At 42.6% G+C, this 22624-nt stretch overlaps 1 protein-coding gene across 1 annotated transcript; it reads left to right on the forward strand.

Moving 5' to 3' along the window:
- Nucleotides 1–11589: 11589 nt before the first annotated feature.
- On the forward strand, nucleotides 11590–14584 carry LOC140491924 (heart- and neural crest derivatives-expressed protein 1-like). Its single transcript, XM_072590398.1, has 2 exons — nucleotides 11590–12337; nucleotides 13984–14584. The coding sequence occupies exons 1-2, from the start codon at nucleotides 11843–11845 to the stop codon at nucleotides 14080–14082; spliced, it is 594 nt and encodes a 197-aa protein (XP_072446499.1). The 5' UTR covers nucleotides 11590–11842; the 3' UTR covers nucleotides 14083–14584.
- The last annotated feature ends 8040 nt before the right edge of the window (nucleotides 14585–22624 follow it).

Raw genomic sequence — 22624 nt, forward strand, 5'->3', positions numbered from 1 at the left:
ACTACCATACTATCATTACACCACACAAGCCCCCAAGTGAACCACTTAGAATACGCCCAAATAGGTCATGGTATCCCTAAGGATGTTGATCGCGGAGGATTCTGTGAATATCAAGGGGCCAGTCAGATTGTCCCTTACTGATGATGGTCATTGGCAGGAATTTGTTTGGTGTGTGTTACTTGCCACTCATCAGCCCAAACCTGGATATTGTCCTGAGCTTGTTGCATTTGAACATGGATGCTTCAGTGTCTGAGGAGTTGCAAATGGTGCTCAACATTATGCAATCATCAGTGAACACCCCCACTTCTGACCTGAGGATGGAAAGAAGGTCATTGATGAAGCAACTGAAGAAGGTTCAGCTGCTACTCTGAGGAACACCTGCAGAGATGTCCTGCAGCTGAGATTACTGACCCCCAAAACTATGACACCAACCAGTGGAGTGTTTACCCCCAATACCCAATGATTCCAGTTTTGCTAGGACACCTTGATGCCACATTTTGTTGAATGTAACTTTGATGTCAAGAGCTGTCACTCTCACCTCACCTCTGGAACTCAGCTCTTCTGTCCATGTTTGAACCAAAACTGTAATGAGATCAGGAGCTGAATGTCCCTGGTAGAGCCCAAACTGGACATTGCTTAGCAGGTTATTACTGAGTAGGTATTGTTTGTTAGCACTGTTGATGACACCTTCCATCACTTTGTTGATGACCAAGAGTAGACTGACTGGGTCATAATTTGCTGAATTGGATTTGTCCTACTTTTTATTTGCAGGACACAGCTGGGCAATTGTCCACATAGCTGGAGAGACAGCAATGTTTTAACTGTACTGGAAGACCTTGGTAGGGGAGCAGCAAATTCTGGATCATATGTTTTTCCCAATATTGCCAGACTGTGGCTCAGTGGTTAGCACTGCTGCCTCATAGCACAAGGGTCCCAGGTTCAATTCCAGCCTCGGGTGACTGTCTGTGTGGAGGTTGCACATTCTCCCTGTGTTTGTGTGGGTTTCCTCCCACTCCAAAGATGCACAGGTCAGGTAAATTGGCCATGGTAAATTGCCCATAGTGTTAGGTATATCATTCAGGGGGAAGTGGGTTATTCTTTGGAGGGTCGGTGTGGACTGGTTGGGCTGAAGGGCCTGTTTCCACACTATAGGGAATTTTATAAATAAAAAAAAATGTTGTCAGGGCCCATAGCCTTTACACTGCCCAGCATCTTGAACAGTTTTATTTTTGATATAGCTTGGAGTGAACCAAACTGGCTGAAGACTGATATCCATGATGTTGGAGACTACTGCAGTCAAATGCAGTCTTGATGTTAATGACCTTTGTAAAGTCATCAGAGATGCTAGGAGGCAATACCAAACTAAGCTTGAGACCCAGACTAATCACACAGACACGCTTCATTTGAAGCAAGGCCTACATGACATAATGGGCTACAGAACAAAGTCAAACAGAATCACAGACAACAATATGTCTGATAGGCTCAATGCATTCTATGCTCACTTTGAACAGAAGGTCAGTGAAATGATATCACTTAACCCAACAGCCTTGGATGCGCCTATATGCCTGGTCACTGCCACTGGCATTAGATTGCTCTTCTTGAGAGTGAACCCATGGAAAGCAACTGGCCCTGATGGAGTCCCTGGCCATACACTCAGATCCTGTGTAGACCAGCTAATGGGGGTATTCACAAACAATCTTCAACCTCTCCTTACTGCAGTCTGAATTCACCACCTGCTTCCAAAAGACCACCATCATCCTGTTACCAAAGAAAAATCATGCAGCATGTCGCAATTACTACCACCTGATGGCTCTGACCATTATTATTATGAAGTGCTTCAAGGGGTTAGTCATTGTTCACATCAACCCCAGCCTACCAAACTGCCTTGACCCTTTGCAATTCATTTATATATGCAACAGGTCCAAGGCTGACGTAATTTCCCTGGCCCTACACTCATCCCTGGAACATCTGGATTACAAGGATAACTACATCAGGCTCCAACTTATTGACTACAACTCTGCCTTCAACACTACAGCTACCTGAAGAAGGAGCAGTGGTCTGAAAGTGAGTACTTCCAAATGAAGCTGTTGGCCTATAACCTGGTGTTGTGTAATTTTAACTTTGACGATAATTCTAAACAAGCCATCTCAAAACTCCAAGACCTAGGTTTCAGCACCCCCCTCGGTAACCGATACCCATAAACTACAATCAATCAGAATAAGTGACAACACCTCCCCCACCATAATCATCAATAGTTGTGCCCCACAAAATGGTGTACTCAGCCCTGTATTATACTCCTTATGTATTCACAATTGTGTGGCCAAATTCCATTCCCGCCTCAGGTGACTAACTGTGTGGAGTTTGCACGTCCTCCCCGTGTCTGCGTGGGTTTCCTCCGGGTGCTCCGGTTTCCTCCCACAGTCCAAAGATGTGCAGGTCAGGTGAATTGGCCATGCTAAATTGCCCATAGTGTTAGGTAAGGGGTAAATGTAGGGGTATGGGTGGGTTGCGCTTCGGCAGAGCAGTGGGACTTGTTGGGCCAAAGGGCCTGTTTCCACACTGTAAGTAATCTAATCTAATCTAATCTAATCTAATCTAATCTAATCCATTCACAAGTTCTTTGACGGCACCACAGTTGTAGGTCAGATCTTAAACAATAACGAGACAGAGAGACAGAATATAGGAAAGAGATTGAGTGCTTTAGCAGCATGGCGTAAGGACATAATCTTTCCATCAAGGTCAGTAAAATGGAAGAGATTGTCATTGACTTCAGGAAGCAGATTGGAGGCCCTGTCTTAATCAATGGTGCTGAAGTGGAGATGGTTGACAACATTACGTTTCTGGGAGTGACAATCGCCCACAATCTGTCCTGGTCCACCCACGTCGATGTGACAGTCAAGAAAGGACAACAATGTTGTTACTTCCTCAGGAGGCTAAGGAAATGTAACATGTATGCAAAGACTCTTAGCAATTATTTTTATAGATTCACCATCAAAAGTATCTTATCTGAGTGTATCACAGCTGCTCTTCCCAAGACTATAAGAAACTACACAGAGAATTATGAACACAGCCCATCCATCACGCAAACCATCCTTTCATCCATTGACTTGACCTATACTTCCTCCTGCCTTGGGAAAGCAACCAACGTAATCAAAGACCCCTCCCATCCTGGTGATACTCTCTCCTGCCCTCTCCTCACACGCAGAAGCTATAAACATTTGAATACACATACAAACAGATTAAATAAATCTTCCACCAGTTTGAACTGACCTCTCAAATGTTAATGTTGATCTCTCTCTCTGCACCTTTTCTGCATAATACTGTACTCTGCACTCTGTTCAGCTACTCTGATGCTCTTTGTCTGGTGTGATCTGCCTGTATAGCATGCAAAGCAGCACTTTTCACTATATCTTGGTATGTGTGACAACAATAAATCAAACTCAAATGCAAACTCAGTCACTCTAGCCTTGCCACTGGAGTTCAGCTGTTTTGGCTATGTTTGAACCAAGGTTGTAATGATGTCAGGGGCTGTGTGGCACTGGTTGAGCCCAAACTGGGCACCACTGAGCAAGTTATTGCAGAGCAAGTGCAGCTTGATAGCACTGTTGAATATGAGAAAGGAAGGATGCTGGAGAGTCAGCATTGTAAAGTGTAGCACTGGAAAAGTACAGCAGGTCAGACAGCATCCGAGGAGCAGGATAATCAATGTCTCTGGCATAAGCCCTTTGTCATCACATTCCTAATGAAGGGCTTATGCCCGAAATGTTGACTCTCCTGCACCTTGGATGCTGCCTGACCCACTGTGCTTTTCCAGCAGCACACTTTTCAGCACTGTTGAATACAGCCTCCATCATGTTACTGATAATCAAGATAGATTGATGGGGCAGTAATTGGTCAGGTGAATTTGATCAACATAATGTGTGTAGGATACACCTGGGCTCAGTTGGCTGGATTACTGTCTTGTAATGCAAAGTCAAACATTAACAATTTGGGTTCAACTCTGATGGTGACTGAGCCATGAATGACTCACCTTCTCAACCTCTTCCCCTTATCTGAGGTGTGGGAACCCTCAGGTTAAACATCCTCTAGTTGCTCCTTTCCAATCGGAGAACAGCCCTACAGTCTATATGGTTCATCATGGACTAAGCTCCTCAAATACCAGGGTGATGAAGGTCATGACTTCCCTCCTTAAAACGCAGAACTTTTTTACCCTTTTTCATATGTAGGTAAAACATTTTAATTAAACTTAGTTAACCAGATCAAAAATAAAAGTAAGCCAACTCAAAGTTGTCACAAACTCAAACAACTTTTTTTGAGTTAACAACAATGGAGTACAATTACTATTAATACTATGGATTACTGTTTTTTGTAAAAAACACAATACACTTTCAAACCCGGGGAGATAAGTTTACAAAATAGAAGAAGTGAGGTTTCTAATATCGTCAGAAAGGTAAATGTAAACGCAGTTGTGGACACAACAGAGTTCAATAACGTCAGAGCTTGGTTCCATCCTTCCAGCACTACAGTAATAAAAGTTCTCATTTGGCACAACATCAGGGCCAAAGGGCCTGTACTGTGCTGTATGTTCTATGTTACAGTTCTTAAGACTCCGTTGGGCTGTGAGAATGAAAAGTCCTGAGTCTTGTTTCAGCTCTCAGTGAATTGTTAAAAATTGCTTTACATTGGCCAGTTTCTGAGCTTGAGGGACATTAAGAGTTGGAGAGAAAGAGAAGCTGTAGCTTCAAGTGTAGCTCTGTTGTCTTTTACAAACTGAACTCTATTAGTAATCTTTAACCTCCAATATGTTATTATGCAGGTATGAGTAAAACAAGCAATGCAAATGCTTTGACACCTCACTGAGTTTGATTCATTCTTGACTGAAATGGTAATTCTTATGCAGGTGATCTGAGCTTGTCAGATGATCACAGCAGCCATTTTAGGTCAGCAGTGTCCTTTGTTAAAGCACTTTTAATCCATGGAATTCTCAGGTTTTAAAGTTAAACGAGTAAAGTCAAATACCGTTACTCTATTTTACTACAACTATTTTTCTAGCAGCAATTTGAAGTCATGAAAAGAATTCCAGATGGGAAAGAGTCCAATCATACTGTGTTAAGGAGCCTGATAGCTTGGGGGAAGAAACTGTTGCACAGTCTGTCCTTGAGAGACTGAATGGTCCAGTACCTTCTGCCAGATGGCAGGAGGGAGAAGAGTTTGAGTGAGGGGTGTGTGAGGTCTTCCACAATGCTGTTAGCCTTTTGGATGCAGTGTGTGGTGTAAATGTCTCTATTGGAGGGAAGAGAGACCCCCACGATCTTCTCAGCTATCTGTTGTAGGGAGTTACAATCCGAGACAGGGCAATTCCCGAATCAGGCAGTGATGCAGCAGCTCAGGGTACTCTCACGTTCCAGAAAAGTAATATGGTACATTTGGGTACTATACAAATGTAAGTTCTTTTTGCCACTTATCAACCCAAGCCTAAATGTTGTTGGGGTCTTAATTCACTAGCTGAGGACAGAGATGAATACTGCATCACCACTTTTGATCAAGGGATGGTTATTGATGACATGGCTGGGGATGTATAAACCTCAGATACAGATTGTAGAAATTAATACAGTTATGTTCTGAGGCTGAGATAATCACCTTCCAACAACTACATCCATCTTCCTTTCATTAGGTATGCCAGTGAAGATTTTTATCACAGGTTGCAGTGAACAGACCAGTGCATATGTAGGCAGCAAGGAAGTCTCCAAAGGCCCTTAACCTTAATTCCCAAACCACAGCACCATTATGGCTGTGATGTTAGGATGACTCAGTACTCAAACATGGAATATAGGAGCAGGAGTAGGCCATTTGGCCCTTTGAGCCTACTCTGCCATTCAACATGACCATGGCTAACCATCTCAGTAATCTGTTCCCACTTTCTCCCCATATCCTTTGATCCCTTCCTTTTTCAATGTTTTGGCCTCAACAGGTTTGCTGGGGCAGAGAATTTCACAAGCTCACCACTGTGTCTGTGAAGAAATGTCTTCTGTATCTATCCTTAAAAGGCCTACCCCTTAGGTGACTGTGACCCCTAGTTGTGAACTTCCCCATCATCAAGAACATCCTTCCTGAACCTAATCTTCTTAATTGAAATAAATGGGTGGAAAATATGCCAATGACCTCGGCTCTAGCACCTTGTTGTACTCCCGTGTAATGGTCAGGGGAGAAAAGGGAGAGACAGTTATGGAGAGGTTGGCGCAACCTCAATTCTGCCCCATCTAATGCAAGAGAATATCTGGCATAATTTCTAATCTTTTTTCTTTCTCTAGCACTGTTTCAGAATTTGCTGTCATCCACTTAGTTCCTATTTTTAACAATTAGAGTGGAAAAACTGATGAAATGTTCATTCTCAAACTGCCTTTGTAACATAGACACCTGCCACCTGGCTCCGTGATCCTGCTGTGCTAAAGACCACTTTTGAACTTAAGAGTAATAAAAAGATGGATTACTGGGCTAATGGTAGACTACTTGGTAGTGTGGAAGAGCAGAGGGATCTTGGTGTCCATGTACACAGATCTCTGAAAGTTGCCACCCAGGTAAATAGTGCAGTGAAGAAGGCATATGGCGTACTGGCTTTTATTGGTAGAGGAATTGAGTTCCGGAGTCCTGAGGTCATGCTGCAGTTGTATAAGACTCTGGTGCGGCCGCTTCTGGAATATTGTGTGCAGTTTTGGTCGCCATACTATAGGAAGGATGTGGAGGCACTGGAACGGGTGCAGAGGAAGTTTACCAGGATGTTGCCTGGTATGGTAGGAAGATCCTATGAGGAAAGGCTGAGGCACTTGGGGTTGTTTTCTTTGGAGAAAAGAAGGTTTAGGGGTGATTTGATAGAGGTTATACCATTGCTAATTAGAAATGGTATAACGGCTGCAGAAAGGAAGTTTGAGGGAGATCTGCCTCTGGAGGTAGTATGGGCTGAAGTCAGAAATAGGAAAGGTGCAGTCACCTTGTTGGGTGTTTATTATAGGCCCCCCAATAGCAGCAAAGATGTGGAGAAACAGATTGGGAAACAGATTTTGGAAAGGTGCAGAAGCCACAGGGTCGTAGTCATGGGCGACTTCAACTTCCCAAATATTGATTGGAAGCTCTTTAGATCAAGTAGATTGGATGGGGCGGTGTTTGTGCAGTGTGTCCAGGAAGCTTTTCTAACGCAGTATGTAGATTGTCCAACCAGAGGGGAGGCCATATTGGATTTGGTACTCGGTAACGAACCGGGACAAGTGGTGGGCTTGTTAGTGGGTGAACATTTTGGTGATGGCGACCACAATTCTGTCACTTTCACCTTGGTTATGGAGAGGGATAGGTGCACACAACAAGGAAGTTTTTACAATTGGGGGAAGGGAAATTACGATGCTGTAAGACAGGATTTGAGGAGCATACGTTGGGAGCATAGGCTGTCAGGGAAGGATGTGGTGGAAATGTGGGACTTTTTCAAGGAGCAGATACGACGTGTCCTTGATATGTATGTACCGATCAGGCAGGAAAGAAATGGTCGTGTGAGGGAGCCTTGGTTGACGAGGGAGGTTGAATGTCTAGTAAAGAGGAAGAAGGAGGCTTACATAAGGTTGAGGAAACAAGGTTCAGACAGAGCAGTGGAGGGATACAGGATAGCCAGAAGGGACCTGAAGAAAGGGATTAGGAGAGCTAAGAGAGGGCATGAAAAATCCCTGGCGGATAGGATCAAGGATAACCCCAAGGCATTCTATGCGTATGTGAGAAACCTGAGAATGACGAGAACGAGGGTAGGTCCGATCAAGGACAGTGGTGGGAGACTGTGTATTGAGTCGGAAGAGATAGGAGAGGTCTTGAACAAGTACTTCTCTTCAGTATTTACGAACGAGAGGGACTGTATTGTTGAAGAGGAGAGTGTGAAACGGACTGATAAGCTAGAAGAGATATCTGTTAGGAAGGAAGATGTGTTGGACATTTTGAACAACTTGAGGATAGACAAGTCCCCCGGGCCTGACGGGATATATCCTAGGATTATGTGGGAAGCAAGAGAGGAAATTGCAGTACCGTTGGCAATGATCTTCTCGTCTTCACTGGCAACGGGGGTGGTACCAGGGGACTGGAGAGTAGCGAATGTTGTGCCCCTGTTCAAAAAAGGGAATAGGGATAACCCCGGGAATTACAGGCCAGTTAGTCTTACTTCTGTGGTAGGCAAAGTAATGGAAAGGGTACTGAGGGATAGGATTTACGAGTATCTGGAACGGCACTGCTTGATTAGGGACAGCCAGCACGGATTTGTGAAGGGTAGGTCTTGCCTTACAAGTCTTATTGAATTCTTCGAGGAGGTGACCAAGCATGTGGATGAGGGTAGAGCAGTGGATGTAGTGTACATGGATTTTAGTAAGGCATTTGATAAGGTTCCCCATGGTAGGCTTATGCGGAAAGTCAGGAGGCATGGGATAGAGGGAAATTTGGCCAATTGGATAGAAAACTGGCTAACCGGTCGAAGTCAGAGAGTGGTGGTAGATGGTAAATATTCAGCATGGAGTCCAGTTACAAGTGGAGTTCCGCAGGGATCAGTTCTGGGCCCTCTGCTGTTTGTAATTTTTATTAATGACTTAGATGAGGGAGTCGAAGGGTGGGTCAGTAAATTTGCAGATGATACAAAGATAGGTGGAGTTGTGGACAGTGAGGAGGGCTGTTGTCGGCTGCAGAGGGACTTAGATATGATGCAGAGCTGGGCTGAGGAGTGGCAGATGGAGTTCAACCCTGCCAAGTGTGAAGTTGCCCATTTTGGAAGAACAAATAAGAATGCGGAATACAGGGTTAATGGTAGGGTTCTTGGTCAGGTGGAGGAACAGAGGGATCTTGGGGTCTATGTACATAGATCTTTGAAGGTTGCCACTCAGGTGGATAGAGTTTGTAAGAAGGCCTATGGAGTATTATCGTTCATTAGCAGAGGGATTGAATTCAAGAGTCGTGAGGTGATGTTGCAGCTGTACAGGACTTTGGTTAGGCCACATTTGGAGTACTGTGTGCAGTTCTGGTCGCCTCACTTTAGGAAAGATGTGGAAGCTTTGGAGAGGGTGCAGAGAAGATTTACCAGGATGTTGCCTGGAATGGAGAGTAGGTCATACGAGGATAGGTTGAGAGTTCTCGGCCTTTTCTCGTTGGAACGGCGAAGGATGAGGGGTGACTTGATAGAGGTTTATAAGATGATCAGAGGAATAGATAGAGTAGACAGTCAGAAACTTTTTCCACGGGTACAACAGAGTGTTACAAGGGGACATAAATTTAAGGTGAAGGGTGGAAGGTATAGGGGAGATGTCAGGGGTGGGTTCTTCACCCAGAGAGTGGTGGGGGCATGGAATGCGCTGCCCGTGGGAGTGGTAGAGTCAGATTCATTGGCGACCTTTAAGCGGCATTTGGATAGGTACATGGATGGGTGCTTAATCTAGGATAGAAGTTCGGCACAACATCGTGGGCCGAAGGGCCTGTTCTGTGCTGTATTGTTCTATGTTCTATGTTCTATGTTCTATGTTCTAGGTGTACAAGATGATTAGGGGGTTAGATAGGGTTGACAGTGAGAACCTTTTTCCGCGTATGGAGTCAGCTATTACAAGGGGGCATAGCTTTAAATTAAGGGGGGGTAGATATAGGACTGATGTTAGGGGTAGGTTCTTCACTCAGCGAGTCGTAAGAACATGGAATGCCCTGCCAGTAGCAGTAGTGGACTCTCCCTCTTTATGGGTATTTAAGCGGGCATTGGATAGGTATATGGAGGATAGTGGGTTAGTGTAGGTTAGGTGGGCTTTGATCGGCGCAACATCGAGGGCCGAAGGGCCTGTACTGCGCTGTATTGTTCTATGTTCTATGTTCTATGTTCTATGTTCCTTTTGAGAATTATATGCAATGTCAACTATTTTACATATCAAACATCATCTCATGGTACAACTCCCACATTCTCTTTAAAGGCCAAGGCTACATAAGAACTGTGCATCTCTGCCATTTCTTTGTTAATTTGATTAAGAGGCCTTTGATCTTATTGCAATTTCCATCATTCTATGATATTAGAAATATACTGCACCAGATTAAACGCAATAATAGTAATGATAGGCTATAAAAGTGAAATGCTGTATTTAAATGTTTTCTTTATTAATCTGAATATCCCCATAAATATTTCTGCCTCTTTTCTTGTTCAATACATTTCTCAAAACTACTCATTGATCAAATATTTTGATACCTGAGACTCATCCTGTATCTAAGTCAGGGATATTGTGGTTTCAAGTCCCATTGCAGGTCTGAGAACAAAATCCATGCTAATATTCCAGTGGGAATGCTGCACAATTGCTGAATAATTACTGAGGGAACTCTGCACTGTAGAAGGTCAGAACTGGGGGAGCAGACGTTCAATATTGAGATAGTGCAGCATTGTCAGGAGGTCAGCATTGAGGAAACACTGCCTCATTGCAGGAGGAATACTGAGGCAATGTGCAGTGCCAGAGGGTAGATATTGAGTGAGTGCTGCTCTGCCTTTTCAGATAAAACATTAAGTTGGACTCTTGTCTCTCCTGTTAGCAGGATGGAGAAGATCATATGATACTATGTTGAAAAACAAGACAGGTGTCCGGAGAGTTCTGGTCAATATTTACCCTCAATCAACATCATGTTTCTATGATGTGGCATAAAACATGTATTTTGTTCTGTAACAGTCACTGAACCATTGGCATAATGTAGTGAGCACCTTACTGCAATAATGGAACACAACAGTGAAGTTGGTGTTCAAATTATAGAAGGAACATAGCTATAGTATTAGAATATAGTATAGACACCATATTAATTACCTTACAATGATTAGACTGCTCAGGGCTGGGTCATTGAAAATATTCACAATAAAGTTAAATAGATTTTTGATGGAATGGGGGTGTGGTGGAGATAGGACAGTCGAGTTAAGACCACAATCAAATCTGCCAAGATCATACTATATAGTAGACCAGCTTTGATAGGCTGAAGGGCTTATTCCTGTTCCTATCCTGTCCCTGCAGATAAGTGATCTTGCGCATTCATGCGCATCAATAGCACCAGGAGTACAGAAGAGACCATTCAGCCCATCAGGTCTGCATCAACAAAACTACTCTAGAGCTATACCAGTCTCACTTTCCTGCCCTAGGCCCATATTATATTATAACATCTCAAGTGCTCATCCAAATACTACTTTAAAGGTTGCCAGTGCACTCTAGACCCCTACTAGGCGGTGTGTGGAATCTGGCCGAGTTCTGCATTAATTTTGCGTGTTCCTGTTGGGTTTAAACATCTATTGGTAATCATTCACAATGGAAGGGGAGATGATTGAAGTTAGAATAAGATGATTTATAACTCAGAACTTCAATTCCTTTAGGTGTTGCTGTTTAATATAGCTGTCATTACCTGCTCTCTCTCGACCCGCGTGTGTCTGAACGATTTGAAACTCTATCCAACTGTCTAAAGGGAGAATTCGAGTCTCCTCCCCCTGGTCGCCCGTGATCCTATTGGCTTCGTTCCGACAATACATTTTATAAAAGCTGGGTACTGACAGAATGAGAAAGGTTAAGTGCGTCGGCGGTTCTAAGGGGAGCAGGAGCAGGAGGTTGTGCATTGGCCAAAGTGAGATTCGAATGTCAGGCTGTCATCCCAGGGAAATTGGGAAGAGTTGGGGGAAAGCGCTCTTGGGAAAGGAGGGTGGCGGGAGGAGGGGGGGATGTAAAGTTCCCCTCGAGGAGATGAGGTTCCCTCGGGTCAGGTAAAAGCAGTTTGAAGAGCTGCAGTTTGGCTAAAAATTGCTCTTATCCCGAAGTGAATCGAGTTGAGGATCATGAGTCTGGTGGGGAGTTTCCAACATCCCGCTTTAATGCACGAAGCTTTTCCATTCGGCCCCACCAATCGCTGTCACCAGGACCACGCTTTCTTCCAGAGCTGGGTGCTCAACCAGGCGGAGATGTCTCCCGAATACTCCACACAGCCCTCCTACAGCACCGAGATTGGGATTAACGGGATGGGTGCGGAGCCGGGCCGCTTTGAAGGTGTGCCGGAGCGGGCAGCGGCGAGACGCCGAGCGGTCTCGGTCCCGAAGAAGGAGAGACGCCGGACCGAGAGCATCAACAGCGCGTTCGCCGAGCTCCGGGAGTGCATTCCCAATGTCCCGGCGGACACCAAACTGTCGAAAATCAAAACTCTGCGGCTGGCCACCAGTTACATCGCCTATCTGATGGACACCCTGTCCAAGGACAGTCAGGCCGGAGAGGCGGAGGTTTTCAAGGCAGACTTGAAGAAAACGGACAGCAAGGAAGCGAAACGCAAACGGGAAACGGTAAGGACACACTTTACAAAGCGGAGAGAGTGTGTAAACAATGAAAAATCCACCCCCACCCCAGAGTCTGGGATATTGACTCTTGGTGACGCAGAGTTTTAAGCAGTAGACGCTTGAGATACTTTTGTCTTTTTTGAAAAAAAAACGAACCATTTTGCATCAAATACGCACTTTTAAGCTAAAATCACAAATGAAAGGTGTCGATGTTGGAACCTCAAACCCAGTGTTTTGTTTGTACCCATTGCCTGTCTCGCTTCCTCAAGAAGGGAGCTGCAAGTCTGGGGTTAAATTAACATCTAACCGCTTTCAGTAAAGACACGAAATTGGGGCGCGATTCAATCGGGAAGCAGGAATCAGTCCTGATCAAATACCTGGAATATTTGGCGGATAGCTCAATAATTACAAAACAAAAGGAACACTTGGAATGAAATCTCTCCCTTTGACTAACACTCCAATTGAACAAACCGTATTCACCAAAAACGTCCAGACTGGGATTGTCCTGGTTCAAAACTCGATTCTAAACTGATTTGTTGATCTCCCACGAAAAAAAAGTACAACGTGTTGCATCTATTGGCAGTTACAGCTAAGCTAAATTTTAATTAACCTCCCCCCAGTCGAGACAAAACAACCGAATTGACTACGTACTATTTGGTATCTTGATCTGAATATGTGCTCTTCCTTCCGAAATTGAAATCAACAACCATTAGATTTGGGTCGCGAAATTGTGGATTATTTGGGGGGGGGGGGGGGGGGGGGGTGAGGTCGAATTTTAATGTTTTCAGGTACAATTCCATTCGTTGTTCTATTTTCGTTGCAACAAAGACAAACCATCAGGAACGCCAGCAAACCGGGATTAAGAGTTCCTGAACAGGACCAATTCATTAAAAATGTAAAACTATAAACCAACAGAAAACAGTTGGAAATGTCCAGGTAAAGAGTCCTTGTATGTTTAATTTCAGGCTGATTGCAACTTTCCAAAACTAATTTTGTGAAGCGTGATTAGATCTTCACGGGGTGTTCTATTTATTACATTTTCCGACCCGGTGTGATCTAATTTCAAACACAGTTTCCAAGTAGACCAAGAATTCCGTTTGTATTTTTATCTGCACCAGTTTTAAATTAACGCTGAACCGAATCTTACTTCGTGAAGCGCCTACACCCTCCGCCTCCTTCACTGAGACATGGCCTGTGAGGCAGTCGCGGAGAGAGAAGGTATTTTCGATGTAGTTAACGAGGGAGGTCAGGGAATTTACGACAGCGAGAAGACCGTTCGGCCCAATACATCAATACTACGCTCGCTTCATTTAACCCCATCATTATAGCGCAAAATTAACGGAAAGCGGATGCTGAACATTTGAAACAAAATGATAAATTGGTGGAGGAGCTCAACAGGTCTAGCAGCACCATCGGAAAGAAAGCAGAGTTAACATTTCGAGTCCATTGACTCTTCTTCAGAATTGCTTGCTCCAGGCCTGGGAGCTTCTCCAGCAATTTCTGTTTTTGTCCTATCAATTTAGCCTTCTGTTACTCCCCCCCTCAAATGTGTGATTTTAGAGAACAGAATCGATTGCATATAACTGTGTGTGTTTCCACCTCCGGGACTCCTGTGCTCATCGACATTAAACCTTATGCTCTATTTGAACCAGAATGAACCTGTAAACGGCTCGACCAGAAGCAGCGACAAGAAGGTGAAAGGACGGACGGGTTGGCCGCAGCAAGTCTGGGCTCTCGAGCTGAACCAGTGACTGCAGTGAACTTGCAAATTTGCACAGTTTTTGTTCTAATTTGAAGGCGGCTAAATGGTCCCAGGATTGATCCTCCAACAGAGCAGCAAACCAGCAGAGAAGCACAAGTGCAATTTTAAATCTTGTTTAACTCCAGGACAATTCAAATGGGGGGAAAATTATCTATATTTGCAGCTAATTTTTCAATCAGTGTAAATCCTTCAGTAAAAATGGGCCAAATTGTGCCTGGAGAGATGTGCCGAGACGGGTCAGGTATTCTGTCCAGTGCCAACAATTCTCGGTCCCCCTCGATTTGCTTAACCCATTATTAAACGCCTTAAATGTGCCAGGGTCTTATTCTACTCCGATTGAATTTCGCTGAAACGTTTACAAAAGGTCACACCCAGCCAAGCACGATTCCAGATTCTGTGATTTCTTTTCTGCGGCCGTTTCACACTTCTGCCCTCGTTAATGTGCGATTGTAAATTGTATTTAAAAAAAATAAATAATTTTCTATTTACAATTTTATTCGGTTGCATTTGTGGGTACGAACATTGCCAAGACCCGCCGTCCAGTGGCAAGGGCGCGGTGCCTTGGAGCCAGTCTCGGGTTTGTCGGGGTGCTCGCACCGATAGGAGCACTCACCCCATTTTGTAAGAGATCGGATATTTCCAGGAACCAAAGGGACACTCGGGTGAGTGAGTAGCAAAAGTCGAAGCAGTGACCCACAGCTACTTAAACCCAACTCCCCGCGCCGACAAATTGCTGATGGGGAAACTTTGAGCTTAAAACAACCGGGTCCTTCCTATCGTTATAACCAACAGCAGTGTGGACTCACAGAGTGGTTACTGTACAGGAGGAGGAGATTCGGCCCGTCAGTAACAGGCAGTTAGTCTCATTCCATTTTATCATGGTTCATGTCAAGATTTTGACAGATCCTGCTAACTAAATAAAAAGGCTCTCGTCCTTGCACTTTTCTCTGCCATTAGCACCTTTTTTTTAGTCTTCTGCCCGAAATCCTGAAGAATTACCAAATCCTTCAATGGTTGAAGGTAATGCTTACGGAGAGTCTAACGTTTACAGGTGTATTATGATTCCAATAATAGTTGCTGACTGGGGTTGTAACGGTGATTGACAGTTATAATATACAAGGTAATTACAACAATAATTATTACTTTGGATTATGCTGTTTACTGAGCTGTGGAATGTATTAGGATTACAATAATTACTCGTTTGGTTTGTAATATTTACTGAGAGTTCTAAGGTGCACTGTGTTTACAACAAAAAATCCTGACGAATTAATAATTATTTGGAGAGTTATGCAACGTGATAACAACAATAATTATCGCCTTGGGTTGTAATATTTACTGTTTGAATATTTACTGAGTTGTAGTATCCATTGTGATTACAATAAGTTACTCCCTTGGGTTGTAATATTTACTGAGAGTTGCAATAGACGTTGTGTTTACAACAATAATTCCTGACGAATTGTAATATTTGTGATATGTTTTGTGCTACTATAACAACAATAGCTACTAACTCGGGGTGTAATAGTGGCCGAGAGAATTGCAAATTAGTATTGTGATTACAGCAATAGTTCTTATCTCTGGTTGTAGAAGTTATTCTGTATGGTATGGGATGGAAATTTCTTTCACTGTCATCGGTACAGTAAACAAACACACAATGTTGTCAGAAATAATCTGAATGACCAAACTGTTGGGAGATCCGAGTGGGGAAGCTACAGGCGATGAAAGAAAGGATTATGAAAGCGCCTGGCTACTCCCCCCACCCCAAAACCATCCTCGTCGGTTTCACGCTTCTGGCGTTGCTGAACCCACAAGACAGGGACATGGACTGGACACAGACGGAAACCACTCGGCCCATTTATAAATATTCAAACACATGTTAGGGGAGAGTCAGAAACACTAAAATAAACCACATTTCAACAAAATTTCATCCACGGGATACAACTCCCATTGTAAAACAAAACTTGGAAGTTTTCAGTGTCAACTGTTTCCATTCCAGTTGTTTTTATTTCAAATCCATCATCCCCCACCTATTAGTGATAAACCAGCCCTTGTTAAATCCTCCTCCCCACTTTCTGTTGGTGGTAATTAATGCTGTCTCCAACCATCGCTGCAGTTTGACTTCAGAGTGAACACCGCAGTCTGTAAACACGGTCAGCTGAATCTTCCAATACGTCCAGGCTCTGTCAATCGGACAGTAGTAACTTCTAACTGCGAAAAAAAAACACGACTCAAGTGCAGCCCTGGCCCAGATTGTTTGGCCAGGTTCAAAATCAAATCGCTCGAGTGTCCTCTTGGTTTTCATAGCAAAAAAATCGGGGATTAAAATTTATTCAGTGAGACCCTCCCCCATATCTCTCGCTTCAAATGGAAGCTTGGAGACTCAACCATTGGTGAATCAGATCAGTCAGAATCTGTTCAAAACCCGAAATCCGAGGAAGCTCTTCATTTCATAACTGTAGCTCGACGATTAATACGCCGAAAATTACAATGAAAAGAACGAACTTTTACGGTTGTCTTAGGTCCCTGTGCTGAGACCCTGCAACAAGGCGAGATGGAGGGTTCTGGCCTTCGACGTGGCGTTCGTTATTTCGGACAGAAATTCGTTCTCCTGGAATGGGGTTAAAATACGAAGGAGCTTTGTGGCTTTCAGATGTTCTGCTGCAAGACTCGGGAAATTGGCGCACCGATCCCGGTGACTGACAGGGCACGAATTAAGAGGCAGAGGGAACCTTTTTTCTTTTACAATAAACAGACGGCTGCATTTAAGAAAAGCCTTCCGTGGAGTGAAGCGTTCCGCCACTTCACAGGAACATTTGTTGAAGGAGATCATGCGGATTTGCGTTATGCAGATAACTTCAGCTGGCGACATCAGCAGCTCCAGTCCATCACATGGACTCTATCCTGAAGCCCATTGAAATCACTGCATTTCATCTTCACTGAAGGAGTACACCACTACCCTTGAATAAATTCTTCATTTATCCAGGGGACAAGTTTCGACCAAGCTTAGCTTTAACCTGACCCCAGCCATCCCTCCATCGCTCCTTCCAGTCATCGCTCCTTTGAGAATTTCCGCATTTTCACTGTCCTGGTTTTAAGATTTAGACAAGGAACGTTTAAAGTCTGGCTCGCTAGGGCCAGGCTGACCCCTAATTCCCCTAGGGGGCGGTGGTGAGTTGCCTTCTTGAGTCCACGTGCTGTGTGGATATACCCTCATGTTGTGTGGGTGCTTTGGTTTCAGCTGTTCTGTCAACCCAATGGAATGCTCTTATCATTTTAAACACCTCAATCTGATCACATCCCCTACCCCCTTTCAAACTCTAAAGAATATAAGTTATGTAACCTTCCTTCATAACTTAATCCTCTAAATCCAATCTCATTCCAGTGAATTTGTGTTCAAGCTCCTTAAAAGGTTATAATTCTTCCTGGCATGGTGGACAGGAAACAGTTGCTTTGGAACGTCTATACAACTCAAGAATGACTGTCTTCCCTTTAATATCCCGCACTTCCATGAAAACAAGTCCAACATTCCATTAACATTTTCATACCTGTGCACCAATTCTTAGTGATTGCTGCACTTGAACATGCAAACCATTGTTCCTCCACAGTTTCTTGTTTCCCAGCAATAAGACAGAGATTCAATTTTATCTTCTGATGTACAATCACGGTCTTGAAAAGTTAACCCTGATTTTTTATCTCTCCATTGATGCAGACTTCCTTCAGAATGAGCAAAAGCCATCCTCAGTGTTGCTGGCTACAACTGTTGCTTTGCTAATCTTGTAAATATGTGGCCACTGTTTCTTTGATAGATGATATTACAGTGTCCCAACACTGAATCTGCTGCATAAAAAAAATTAAAACAACTATGGATGCTCTAAATCAGAAACAAAATAGAAATTTTTGGAAAAGCTCAGCAGGACTGGCAGCATCTATGGAGAGAAATCAGTTAATGTTTCAGGTTCTGAGGAAGAGTCACTTGACCTGAAAAGTTAACTCTGGTTTCTCTCCACAGATGCTGCCGGACCTGCTGAACTTTTTCCGTGAGCCTGTTGCAGATTGGTCTGTATAGTTAGCCAATGTCCCTTTGTAACACACTGTTTCTACTTGTGCTCTTTGATATCCTACCTGTCTTCCTCCAAATCATTGATATAAATGCAAAAAGATCCTAGTACAGATCCCTGGGAAACAACGCTTCCCAGATCTCATCAGAATTTATTTGCTTTCCTCCAAAAGACATCACATACTTCTGAACTAATTACTAATTAAATCAGATTAGATTAGATTAGATTCCTACAGTGTGGAAACAGGCCCTTCGGCCCAACCAGTCCACACCGACCCTCTGAAGAATAACCCACTCAGACCCATTTTCCCTCTGACTAATGCACCTAACACTATGGGCAATTTGGCATGGCCAATTCACCTGACCTGCACATCTTTGGACTCCCTGTCACAAAATTACCTCCAATTCCACACATCTTCACTTGTTCAAACAATGCCTTTTGCAGAACTCATAATAAAACAACATGCATTGATACTTCCTTGTATGCCATGCCAATGATGTTCTCAAAATGTTCCACTCAGGCTAACTGGTTGTGATAAAAATGAATTGAGAAAGTTGCATTTAAAAGATTAGCAATAGAAAAGTTACCCAGTCTGGCTGGAATGTGTCCAAGGTCACTGAGAAAACAAGGGTGGAAACATCAGAGGCTCTGGAAACAATCTTTTAATCCAATGTTACACCCTTGTTCAAAAAAGGTGAGAGAGGTAAAACAGGCAAGTGAGCTGAATGTGATTGATTGGGTTTGGGTGGTGGGTGCATTTTGTTGTCTCTAACTTAATTGTCATTTGAAAAAGTATGGGTTCATAATTGAAAGCCAGCAGTGATTCCTTAAAAAAGAAAAATTGTGTTTGACTAACTTGATTTAACAGCAAAAGTGAACGAGGATAATTTAGTGGTGTTCTGCATGTGGACGTAAAAAAAGTCTGAGAAAACATTGCCAAATAGATTTGTTAGAAAAGTTCAAACTCATGGCATCAAAGGAACACTGGCAGCGTTATTTACAAGATTGGCAAAATGACAGTTGTAGACAGCAATGCTGAGGATGGTTTTGATCATACTGAAGCATGTGTGCATTGCTGCATGTCAGATGTTGGGACTGCTGCTCTAATGGATAATTTTAATAACCTGGACTTAAGTAAATAGGGTATAGTTTCAAAAATTGCAGATGATATAAAACTCAAATGTCGCAAATGAATAGATAGATTAAAACAAACAGCAGGACATTGAAAGGCTGGTGAAATGAATGGTCATGTGGCAGATTAAATGAATGCAGAGAACTGTGGTTCATAAGAGTAAAGAAAAGAAGCAATGGAAATTAAATTGCATAATTGTAATTGATATGCAGGAACAGAAAGATCCTGGGTCTGTACACATTTTTTTTAAGCTGGCAGGTCAAATGGAGAAGGCTGTTATAAAAACTTAATTAGACGAAGGAATAAGAAATAGCAACTGAATTGACCATGTGGCCCCTCAGACCTAGACCACAATTTAATAAAATCATGGCTGCTCCTGTAAATCAGATACACCTTTATGCACATATTCTATTATTCCTGGAACATTCAAGAATTTGTCTGGCACTGACTTAAATGCATCAATATTTACAACTCTCTACAGTAGAAATTTCCAAATGTTTACACCCTTGTATGCTCACATCTTGAAAAAGACTCCAGGTGTAATGAACAAGAAAAGGCTCTCTACTTCATCCAGCTGGTTTCTTAGGATATCTGTTGCATTACTTTTGTTAATATTTAGTGAATACTGCTCCGCATAACCAATCACTTCCCTTACAAGCCCTAGAAAGAGAAGGTTATCAATCAATGGGTGAGGTAGATCTCCCACCAAGACATTGTTTATTAAAGACAAGTTTGCAACTATCTTCTTGTGCATAATACTCAACCATTGGCATGAGGCAAACAATTAATAATGTTAAATCTGTAGTTGAAAGAGTGTTGTGAGATGCAGGGGTTTTGTTTCACGAGGCACTGGCTCCAGTAATAGGGAAATGGGAACTATTCTGCTCCACTTAAACTCCTGTTCAACTGAATACTAGTGCGATAGCTAAAGCATGAAACAAGTCGAGGGGTGGAATGGGGAACATGTGGGAAAGTTCAGAAAGAGATAAATGATAAAGCAGTCAGAAAAATATTGTGTGTGTATTACAATAATAATTCTGCTGAAAATGTACAGAATGTGTTAGGAAAGGACACAGAACTTAATAAAGTTATTCAGCCATTCATAACAAAGGCAGAATCTTTTTTCTTAGGTTGCAAATAGTAAGATGGATAATGGGAAACTAGTGCACGTAGTGTATTTGGGTTCTTTAGCAGTATTTGATAAGGACTCACACAAGAGGTCATTACACAAAATGAAAGTTCTTGCAACAGGCTGCCATTGGGATCAGTTAGCTTAGCTGGATGGGTTTGTGATATGGAGGGACACCAATGACACAAGTTGAAGTCCTACACTGGTTGAAGTTACCCTGAAGGTACCACTTCTCAAACCTGCCGAAAGGTTAATATGCAGATACAGCAAGCAATTTGGAAAGCAAATGGTATCCCTTAATTACAAAGCAATTAGAGTACAAACATTAAAAAAGAAGCATTCCAATAACATGACTGCATGAGACCACATCAGAAAAGCATTTTATCATTTTGGTCTCCTTACCAAAGAAAGGTCATAGTTGTCTTACAGAAACTGTTTTAAAATTTCACAAGACCGACTTGTGAATAAGGGTGTTGTCCTTAGTGGAAAGGTTGAGTATCTTGAAACTGAGAACATAGAAGAATAAGAGATGGTCTCGTGAAAACATTAAATTCTTAATGACTTTACAGGATAGATGCTGAGAGAAGTCTAGAACTAGAGGTCACAGTCTCAGATTAAAGGATCTTTAATTTAGGACTGAGATAAGGGTAAATTTCTACACTCAAAGGTTATAAATCTTTGCAATTATCTATGACAGAGGCTCAAAGGCCATCTCAGGATTTGGGATTGGACAGAAAAGTGGAGTTAGGGTATTAATACCACAGTCAATTGTGAGTCAGGACATAGAGCTGAATAGTCTAATCTTGTGTTTTGTTTTACTTAAAAGTGAACTATCTAGTTGTTAAGTGAGTTTGACAGTGATCCCATTAACCATGGTTTTGGTTTAGTGTAACCCTATCTTGTACTAAGTCTCTACTTTGTTGAGTTTTATCAATGGTTAAAATGTTACTGATCTTCTATAAGTTTCTGTTCTTTTGTACAAACGTAGCCACCAATTACACACCAAAATAAAACCTAAGAAACACTGAGAAAATCTCAGTTTTAAAATCAATAGTACAAATGTTTTTTAATAGTCCTTAAATATAGCTTATCCATAGATTGCTTGTTTTCAAAAATATGTATTCATTTGGAATGACCTCCCTTTTATCAAACCTTGCTGACTCATCCTTACCATTACATAACTGTTAATAGGCAGCTTACCATTACATGTTTCATTATGCATTCTAATACAATACCATAAGAAATCTTTGTCTGTAGGTTTCTGGAAAAAAAGCCTATTCTATTTTAAAAACTGATATTATACTAAATTAGCTTAATTTCCAGTTTTGGGCACCACTCTCATTTATAATTGAGCATTGAGAGAAAGAGTTGCATTTATATAGTGCCCTTTATTATTTTAGAATGTTCCATAGTAGCTTACAGCGAATGAATTACATGTGAAATGTACTCATATTCTAGTGTAAAAGATGTGACTGCTGCTTTGAGGCAGCAAGTCTGCACATTTATTAATTCCCCTGTTCTCCTTCCAAATAAGATCCACGGAATCTTTTGCACTCATCACTTGAAAGAGGAAATGGGGCTTTTGTTTACTGTCCAATCCAGAGAAATTTCTCTGACAATGCAACACTTTCTCAGGACTACACTGGATTATCAAACCTGATTTGTTTGCTCAAGCCCTCAAGTGGAGTTTACATACACAGCCTTCTAACCAGAAATAAGAATGCTACCAACTAAACCCTAGCTCACCAATTTTTAGGAAGTGGAATAAGGTGATGGCAGACCAACTGAACTGGACCACAGAGGATCGACCCGGGAGAATATTATGGAGACCCATGCGAAAGCTGGCAGAACAGGTCATGATGGATAGGCATGGTTAGGTAGTCCATAACAGGACTTTTGCTTTCAGTTCTGATGTGGGGCTGAAACAGTGTGGAAGGTAGACATGGATTTTGGGGATGAGAACAACTCACTCAAGAAAATGGGAAAACAAAGATGAAGGTGAGTTAGTAGTTTGCAAGCAAATAAAGGGAATTTGGACTAGGCATTACAATGACAGTATGTTTTGAAGGGGCGGTTGACAGTACCCATGGAGAAAAAGAGAGAGCACAGTCAACAGTATCAAATGACCTGGCCAGGGCAGGGAAATAAGGTAGTAAGCAGAATAGAGTCCAGGGAGTGGGAGGTATATAGAGATGTACGGCACAGAAACAGACCC

Source organism: Chiloscyllium punctatum, chromosome 20 (genome assembly GCF_047496795.1).
Source record: "Chiloscyllium punctatum isolate Juve2018m chromosome 20, sChiPun1.3, whole genome shotgun sequence".
Taxonomy (NCBI): Eukaryota; Metazoa; Chordata; class Chondrichthyes; order Orectolobiformes; family Hemiscylliidae; genus Chiloscyllium; species Chiloscyllium punctatum.